Source organism: Bufo gargarizans, chromosome 6, assembly GCF_014858855.1.
Source record: "Bufo gargarizans isolate SCDJY-AF-19 chromosome 6, ASM1485885v1, whole genome shotgun sequence".
In the NCBI taxonomy this organism is placed as follows: domain Eukaryota; kingdom Metazoa; phylum Chordata; class Amphibia; order Anura; family Bufonidae; genus Bufo; species Bufo gargarizans.
Genome location: NC_058085.1, coordinates 24,669,758 through 24,679,139, shown reverse-complemented (window position 1 = coordinate 24,679,139; position 9,382 = coordinate 24,669,758). Strand labels below are relative to the sequence as shown.

Here is a 9,382-nt window from a genome sequence, read left to right as displayed (position 1 = left end):
GGTCATCAATATCATATTGGCTGGAGTCCGACACCTGGCACCCCCACCGATCAGCTGTTTGAAGAGCCGTCCCATTCATTTCAATGGGATGGATTGCTTACAGCGATCCGTACGATTGAAATTAATGGGACGATTAGGTGTAATTACACCTGCTCACCGCTGCAGATGCAATGGCTAGAAGGTAAACAGTGAAGAGGAGGCAGCGCTGGCACGGCGCGCTCCTTGTCTTCAAACAGCTGATCGGCGGAGGTGCCAGGTGTCAGACCCCAGCCGATCTGATATTGGTAGTGGGGAAAATTTGCTTCTACCTCACAGTGGTTTTTTTTGCCTTCCTCTGGATCAACTTGCAGGATAACAGGCCGAACTGGATGGACAAATGTCTTTTTTCAGCCCTATAAACTGTTACCATGTTATTCAGACAGACTGACCTTTTGAATGTCTGGTTTAGCTATGTTATTATGTCGGAAAATCTGTTTTTGTCTAGAAAAACTGCTGTGTTATTGCCTTTGAGTATTACGGAAGCTCTAATGCAAGTCTATGAGAGACAGGAGTTGTAACTTTGTATATGTTATGGAGAGTTTCCCAACTCCACCCCTCCCACTACAAGGTTCTAGTTAGTGTAGAAATTGTATATAAGGACAGCAATCAGAGCCCCTAGTGTTCTGCAGTTAGGGAACTGTGCTGGAAGGGGATACTCTGCCAGACTGCATGAGTGACCAGAAGAAGACGCTGAGATGGGATACTCTGACACAGACCCTGGGTCTCCAGCCTTTAGCAGGGTACCAGCCTTCTGAGAGAGAGAGAGATGGACAGCCAGCTCAGGTCTTTCCTCAGCAAACCCTCAAACCTGTCAGGGAGGAGACTGGAGAAGACAGCCCTATGCCTTGCCTGTATTTTTTTGCACCTGAATTTCTCCAGTAAAGAAACACTGCATCTTACTATCCCTTCTGGAGAGCAGCAACTCATGGTGACACTTCGTCAGAGTCTGGGGGACACAGAGTTGCAGCGCTACTGCAGTGCCAGGTATCAGACCCCTCAATCTCATCCAATCTGATAGTTATGGCCAAACCTGATAATAGGCCATCAAGAAAACCCCTTTAATGACATATGCATTTATTTAGAGCATATGGTGGTTTAATGGACCAATCTTAAAAGGGTTGTCTGGGTTCAGAGCTGAACAGATATATCCCCTTCTTCATCCAGGCATCCCCTCAGAGGGGAGCATGCAACATTTATCTCACAGGACAAGGGCTTTTTCAGCAGATCCGGTGGCGTTACAGGGTTTCTGTTAGGCGGAGGCTTCTGCTTAGCAGCTTTACAGGTGATGTCACCGGCACTAATGGGGAGGCTTTAGCGCTGCCCTAGCCTGTAAAACAACTGAAAAAACCTTCGCCTAGCAGTGTAAAAATGTAAACAAAAAGCAAAACATGAAATGCTCTGATCACCTCAGAGGGGCTGCCTGGGTGAAAAAGGGGATATGCCCGGATTCAGCTCTGACCCCCCAAAAAATGCCATTTGCTCCAGGAGTGGGCAGAGGAAATCAAACTCCACAAGAGGGCCCTGCTTCAAAGCGCAGCCAGATAGCAGAGGTCAGAGAACTCCGCAGGGGGTCCTGGCTTTTAGACCACTTGCGTACAAATCACACCGAACTCAGGCAGCAAGGAGGCCAATCTGATCCTGCAGGAAAGCCTCTCTGTAAGGGGTCTAAGCTAGTAACCAGTTCAATCAATTCCCTCAGACACCCTGGAACCGGGGATTAATAAGGAATTATGAATTGACTGTCCATCACAGACATAAGTCAGTTATATATCTACAACCCTGGGGCCAAAACTAACATGTCCCTGGTTGTAGTTTTGTGGTAGGATGCCAGGAAGGGGAGATCACAGATCTACCCACAGACACCTAATAATGGCACCATGTTTGGTCTCCACCTGTAGTCGGAACCCAGGCAGACCCGATGGTCCCAGAACCATCTCCCTTTGACCTTCTGGTCTGGAGCTATGAGCTCTAATGGGTTTTGTTGGGTCGTTGACTGCCAGCACCAGAAGAGGAGGAGTGGACCCCTCCCAGAGGCAGGGAGGGCCGGCTATAGGTTAAAAAAAAGCCCATGCAGGCCAGCAGGCGTGTCTTTCTGAAGGGGGGCCACGCCGAGTTACGTGTTTGGAGGGACCTGGAAACAGCTGACATTACTGCCTCCCATGTGACTACAGCAAACCATTATTCATCACCTCCCAAAGGACTACTCACCCATCCAGTAACTGACCCTTGTTCTGTTTAATCCTGTTTGTACCATATTGCCTGTATTTGCACATCGGACCACTGTATATATTCTGTTATATTGTGTACTGTCTAGTAAGCCCTTAGGGCGATTAAATATATAATTTAATCTTGTGCTGTCCTTATATCTTGATCATGAATCCCCATGGCCGTGTTTCGGCATAGTAATACGCTACTGCGGGTTGGTTTCTCACCCTATATAATGCGGTTAAAGGATCGGGCTTATATCAAATGAGAAACTTGTGGCAGTCTACCTGGGCTGAGAAAGCGCTGTTTCACTGGGGCAGTGAAAAGGCTCTCGCAGCTTGTCAGGGTTGTGAGCGCATGTGGAGTTACGCCGGAGGCTGCTTGGACCACCGTCGCTCACCCCTCTGCCTATCTGTGCCCGTGTGGACAGGAGTAAACTATGTAAACTGCACCAAGCTGACCTTACATGCTCCTCCGGGAGAGCGTAGCGTCACGTCTTGGTAACCAGTGACTATACCGTGTCTCGTGAGATCGACTTAGTTGAGGTGGGGCAGCGAAGTGCGGTGTTCGTCACATTGCGGCCTACCTAATTTTTAGAACTTTTGTTTACATGACGCATGGGGCTTTTTATTAATATGTTTTATAGAGATTTATTTTAATTTGAATTCAAACTCAAGCTCTTTATTCTTTAAATATGCAGATTGACACCACAATAAATAGTTAAAATTGGTTCCCCGTTTTGGTCATATTGATAGTTTTTTTTTTTTTGCTTCATGTTAAAAGAGAAACTATGTAGACGTTTTTTCTATTTTATTCTCACTTGTATTTAATTATATATTTTGATACTTTTAAAATATATTTTGGCCTATGGGACATTTACACATCACTGTAACTGGGGCATCCAAATGTGACAACTGATGCTTCTGCACCATAATGGCCCCTCCCTGGCAAGGTAGAAACCACTACTGTATGTGCACAAAACAAGCATTCACTGACATAATATATTAAGGGGCAGCGTCCAAAACCATCCATAGACACAGTAAAGGATCACTACCCCCCGCCCTCTCCATCCGAGGTATTGTCCTTACTTGTAGAAGTATTGTCAGGTGTAAGACATCCAATTATAAACCCAGACAAAACTGTAACTGCGCCCATGGAGCTCATGGAATGGCCTGAATATTAGAGATCCTCCAAATAAAACCTATCTCTGTATCACCATACAATAATAGGAATGAAAACAGTCATATGAAACAAAATGATAAAAAATGCAATATATCCAATAAAAATATTTTATATCAAGTCTTCAATTTAAAAAAATAAAAAAAATCCAGAGCTGGTGGGACATACAAAGAAGAAAATAACCAAGAATTCACCCACTGTGTAAATTCATGTGAGCTGAGTGAACCACGTGACTTCTACAAATACAGGGGTTTATCTACAGAATGATACATTTTGGTCAGGATGTGCAGATTAAGATGATATTCCTTTAGGAGGGTAAGTAATGGCTTCTATGTAATGAGGCAATCCTCACCCGGGTCACTTTTTGGGAGAACTAGCACATTACTAATGAGACCCAGTAAGAGCTGACGGTTTCTTGACAAGCTCATATTTGACGTTTTTAATTTTACAAATACTTATAAAAGGTAGAACAGACTGGGGCAGGAATAGGTAGATAGTTATCTTTTTATATCAGGCCCTATAGTTTTTTTTTATTTCCTCTCACCAAACATGTTTGTTTAGAGGGGATATATATACAGTCTAAACTTTCACTTTTAACTGGATTTGTCCTTTGAGTCTGGTATTCATTCAATATAGGAGACAATACGTGTTTGGGGAGCTCCCACAGTGGTCCCAATCATCACTCCAAGCCATCGGCCACCTCTGGTAACTAAAAGCAAGATTCAGTTTTATCCCCGTGTAAAAAAGGATATCTGATGGAATAAAGCCAGTTAACGACACTGACTACCATAAAAACACATAAGTGCGGTCACTAAAGGGCGAGGTATGGAGATGGCTTCTCCCTGTGAGTTTTATGATGTGCAACAAGAACTGATTTCTGGTTAAAACATTTCCCACATTCTGAACATGAAAATGGCTTCTCCCCTGTGTGAACTCTCTGATGTCTAATAAATGCTGAATTATTGTTAAAAGATTTCCCACATTCTGAACATGAAAATGGCTTCTCCCCGGTGTGAACTCTCTGATGGAAAACAAGAGCTGATTTATGCTTAAAACATTCACTGCATTCTGAACATGGATATGGCTTCTCCCCGGTGTGAATTCTCTGATGTACAACAAGAACTTGTTTATACTTAAAACATTTACTACATTCTGAGCATGAAAATGGCTTCTCCCCTGTGTGAACTCTCTGATGGAAAACAAGAGCTGATTTATGCTTAAAACATTCACCGCATTCTGAAGATGGATATGGCTTCTCTCCTGTGTGAGTTCTCTGATGTACAACAAGAGCTGATTTATAGTGAAAACATTTCCCACATTCTGAACATGAAAATGGCTTCTCTCCTGTGTGATTTCTCTGATGATCAACAAGATGTGGTTTCTGCTTAAAACATTTCCCACATTCTGTGCATGAAAATGGCTTCTCCCCGGTGTGAATTCTTTGATGTCTAATAAATGCTGACTTATAGTTAAAACTTGTCCCACATTCTGAACAACAAAATTGCTTCTCCCCGGTGTGAATTATCTGATGGAAAACAAGAGCTGATTTCTGCTTAAAACATTTTCCACATTCTGTGCATGAAAATGGCTTCTCCCCTGTGTGAACTCTTTGATGGAAAACAAGAGCTGATTTATGCTTAAAACATTCACCGCATTCTGAACATTGATATGGATTCTCTCCTGTGTGAATTCTCTGATGTATAACAAGAGCTGAGTTCTGGTTAAAACGTTTCCCACATTCTGAGCATGAAAATGGCTTCTCCCCTGTGTGAACTCTCTGATGTACAACAAGATGTGATTTAAGCTTAAAACATTTCCCACATTCTGAGCATGAAAATGGCTTCTCCCCGGTGTGAACTCTCTGATGTCTCACAAATTCTGATTTATAGCTAAAAAAACTTCCACATTCTAAACATGAAAAAGTCTTCCCTCTTACGTAAGCTGTTGGATGTTTAACACCTTTTTTACGACTTTTATTCTGTGTTACAGTCTGTGATGAATCAGAAGATCGGACCTGTTTAAAAGGATCAAATAATACATTTTTGCTCTGATTGGATGTAGATATATCTTGGATACTGGCATGCTCTTCATATATATCTTGTATGATACCACGATCATCTACTTCAAAATGTGAAGATACCAGATGTTTTTCTAAGTTCCTGGTACAGTCATCTGCCAAGAACAAAGTACATTTTATTATTGATGAATAATATACCAAAATATTCTATTGAAATTGTATTACATTTCAGTATAAAAAATCCACAGAAAGGTATGGCACAAAATACAAGAATTAACTGACTAAAAACAGTGGTGGCCAAAAAGATCAAGATCTAATAGACCAAGGGGCATAACTAGGCCAGGTTGGCCCCCACCTTGAGCAACTTCCCTGCAACTGCCACCTAATCAGTAATTTTAAGTACATATAATTAAAACATTTCCTAGCGCTGGACAAGAGGCGCTGAATGCCCCCTTAGTTCCCCACACTATAGTTATCTCCCCTAAGAGTCTCTTTCACAGTAAAATTCCAGTAGTTGTGCCCCTTACAATACGGCTTCCCCTTAGTGACCCCACACAGTAGTTTTGCCCCCTTTGTGTCCCCTTCTACAGTAGTACTGTCCCTTAGTGCCCCTAAAGTAGTAAAGCTCTTTAATACCGAACACATCATGCTCTTCCCAGCGGCAGATGTGATGTGATGACATCATCTCTCCTGCTGAGCTGAGGAGAGCGCACAGGCCGGGGGATTATCTCAGGTCTGTGCGCTCTCCCTCTCAGCCTAGCAGGTACAATGACATCACTGTATCACACCTGCTGCTGGGGAGAGTGCAGGCCGGGGAATGAGACCTGGGCTATAATGGATGACAGATACAACAGTTGGAATCGGAGGGAGGGAGGAGAGTAGAATGGACAGTAGGAAGCACAGTCCTGTCACTCTCAAGTAAACAAACTGGATGGCACGCTCCATAAAATCTTCCTTTTTTTCGTGGATCAACCCCTTAAGGACCCATGAAGTTTTGTGGCTGCCTTCCGTGAGAGCCTGTGAGAGCCTGCCTCCTAGTTCTCACAGGCAGGAAGCTGTAAGTGTATTACACTGTGTAATACACTTACAGCCAATGCATTACAATACAGAAGTATTGTAATGCATTGAAAAGGGGATCAGACCCCCAAAAGTTGAAGTCCTAGAGTGGGACAAAAAATAAAGTGAAAAAAGAAGTTAAAAAATAAAGTTATACAAAAAAACTAAAAGTTTCTAGTAAAAAAAAAAGTTTCTAGTAAAAAAAAGAGTTAAAACTAGGGAAAAAAAAGAACAGTACACATATTAGGTATTGCCGCACCCATATTGACTGGTTCTATAAAAATATCATATGACCTAACCCCTCAGGTGAACATCGTTAAAATAATAAAATAAAAACTGTTCTAAAAAAAACATTTTTTTTGGCACCTTACATCACTAAAAGTGCAACACCAAGCGATCAAAAAGGAGTATGCCGCCCAAAATAGTATCTAACCATCACCTAATCCCGCAAAAGATGAGCCACTACATAAGACAATCGGCAAAAAATAAATAAAAAACTATGGCTCTCAGACTATGGAGACACTAAAACATGATATTTTTTTGTACACATATTAGGTATTGCCATGTCCGTAACAACCTGCTCTATAAAAATATCACATGACCTAACCCCTCAGATGAACACTGTAAAAAAAAAAAAAAGTGTCAAAAAAGCCAATTTTTTTGTCACCTTACATCACAAAAAGTGTAATACCAAGCAATCAAAAAGTCATATGGACCCTAAAATAGAACCAATCAAACCATCTTCTCATACCGAAAAAATTGAGCCCCTACATAAGACTACTTTCACACTCTGTTTGTGAGATCCGTTTCAGGGATCTCACAAATGGTTCAAAACGGATCACTTCATCCCCAATGCATTCTGAATGGATAAGGATCCGTTCAGAACGCATCAGTTTCGCTCTGTTCCGCTTCCATTCCACTCTGGACGGGGACACCAAAACACTGCTTGCAGCCTACAATGTAAGTCAATGGGAGCGGATCAGTTTTCACTGACACAATATGGTGCAATTGAAAACGGATCCGTACCCCATTGACTTTCAATGCAAATCAGGATGGATCCGTTTTGATTTTGTTCTTCATAATGCAAACGGATCTGTTCTGAACGGATACAATCGTTTGCATTATAGGTGCGGATCCGTCTGTGCAGATACCAGACTGATCCGCACCTAACGCAGGTGTGAAAGTAGCAGAATATGGAGACACTAAAAAAATTTTTTTTAAAAAATGCTTTATTATGTAAAACTGAAACAACAAACCAAAAGTAGTCATATTTGGTATTGTACGTGTCCATAACAACCTGCTCTATAAAAATATCACATGATCTAACCTGTCAGATAAATAACAAAAAATAAAAACAGTGCCAAAACAGCTATTTTTTTGTTACCTTGACTCACAAAAAGTGCAATATAGAGCAACCAAAAATCATATGTACCCTAAAATAGTACCAACAAAACTGCTACCTTATGCCGTAGAGTCCAAAATGGGGTCACTTTTTGGAGTTTCTACTCTAGGGGTGCATCAGGGGGGCTTCAAATGGCATATGGCAAGTTAAAATTATCCCAATGAAATCTGCTTTCCAAATACCATATGGCGTTCCATTCCTTCTACGTCCTGCTGTGTGCCCGTACAGCAGTTTATGACCACATATGGGGTGTTTCTGTAAACTACAGAATCAGGGCAATAAATATTGAGTTTTGTTGGCTCTTAACCCTTGCTTTGTTAGTGGGATTTTTTTTTTAAATAAAAATGGAAAATCTGCCAAAAAAAGTGAAATTCTGAAATTTCATCTCCATTTTCTATTAATTCTTGTGGAACACCTAAAGGGTTAAAAAAAAGTTTGTAAAATCAGTTTTGAATACCTTGAGGGGTGTAGTTTCTAAAATGGGGTCATTTTTGGGTGGTTTCCATTATGTAAGCCTCACAAAGTGACTTAAGACCTGAACTGGTCCTTAACCCCTTAAGGACTCAGCCCTATTTCACCATAAGGACCAGGCCATTTTTTGCAAATCTGTGGTGATAACTTTAAAACGCTTTGACTTATCCTGGCCATTCTGAGACAGTTTTTTCATCACATATTGTACTTTATGACACTGGTAAAATGAAGTAAAAAAAATTTCATTTTTATTTATAAAAAAAATACCAAATTTACCCAAAATTTGTAAAAAATTGAAAATTTCTAAGTTTCAATTTCTCTACTTCTATAATACATATTAATACCTCCAATAATAGTTCTTACTTTACATTCCCAATATGTCTGCTTCATGTTTGGATCATTTTGGGAATGATATTTTATTTTTTGGGGATGTTACAAGGCTTAGAAATTTAAAAGCAAATCTTGAAATTTTTCTGAAATTTTCAAAAACACTATTTTTAGGGACCAGTTCAGGTCTGAAGTCACTTTGCGATGCTTACATAATAGAAACCACCCAAAAATGACCCCATTCTATAAACTACACCCCTCAAGGTATTCAAAAATTATTTTACAAACTTTGTTAACCCTTTAGGTGTTCCACAAGAATTAATGGAAAATATTTCCCTTTTTTGGCAGATTTTCCATTTTAATATTTTTTTTCCAGTTACATAGCAAGGGTTAACAGCCAAACCAAACTCAATATTTATGGCCCTGATTCTGTCGTTTACAGAAACACCCCATATGTGGTCATAAACCACTGTACGGGCACGCGGCAGGGCGCAGAAGGAAAGGAATACCATACGTTTTTGAAAGGCAGATTTTGCTAGACTGTTTTTTTTTTTTTACACCGTGTCCCATTTGAAGCTCCCTGATGCACCCCTAGAGTAGAAACTCCATAAAAGTGACCCCATCTAAGAAACTACACCCCTCAAGGTATTCAAAACTGATTTTTACAAACGTCATTAACCCTTTAG

General features: G+C 40.8%; 1 protein-coding gene across 1 annotated transcript in view; it reads right to left on the bottom strand.

Annotated features, from left to right (window-relative positions):
• Positions 1-3,605: 3,605 nt before the first annotated feature.
• Positions 3,606-9,382, bottom strand: part of LOC122941901 (zinc finger protein OZF-like) — a 37,487-nt gene continuing 31,710 nt past the window's right edge. The window contains exon 2 of the mRNA XM_044299398.1: positions 3,606-5,331. Within this exon, the coding sequence (XP_044155333.1) occupies positions 4,235-5,331 (1,097 nt within the window). The 3' untranslated portion in view covers positions 3,606-4,234. The remainder of the gene's footprint in view (positions 5,332-9,382) is intronic.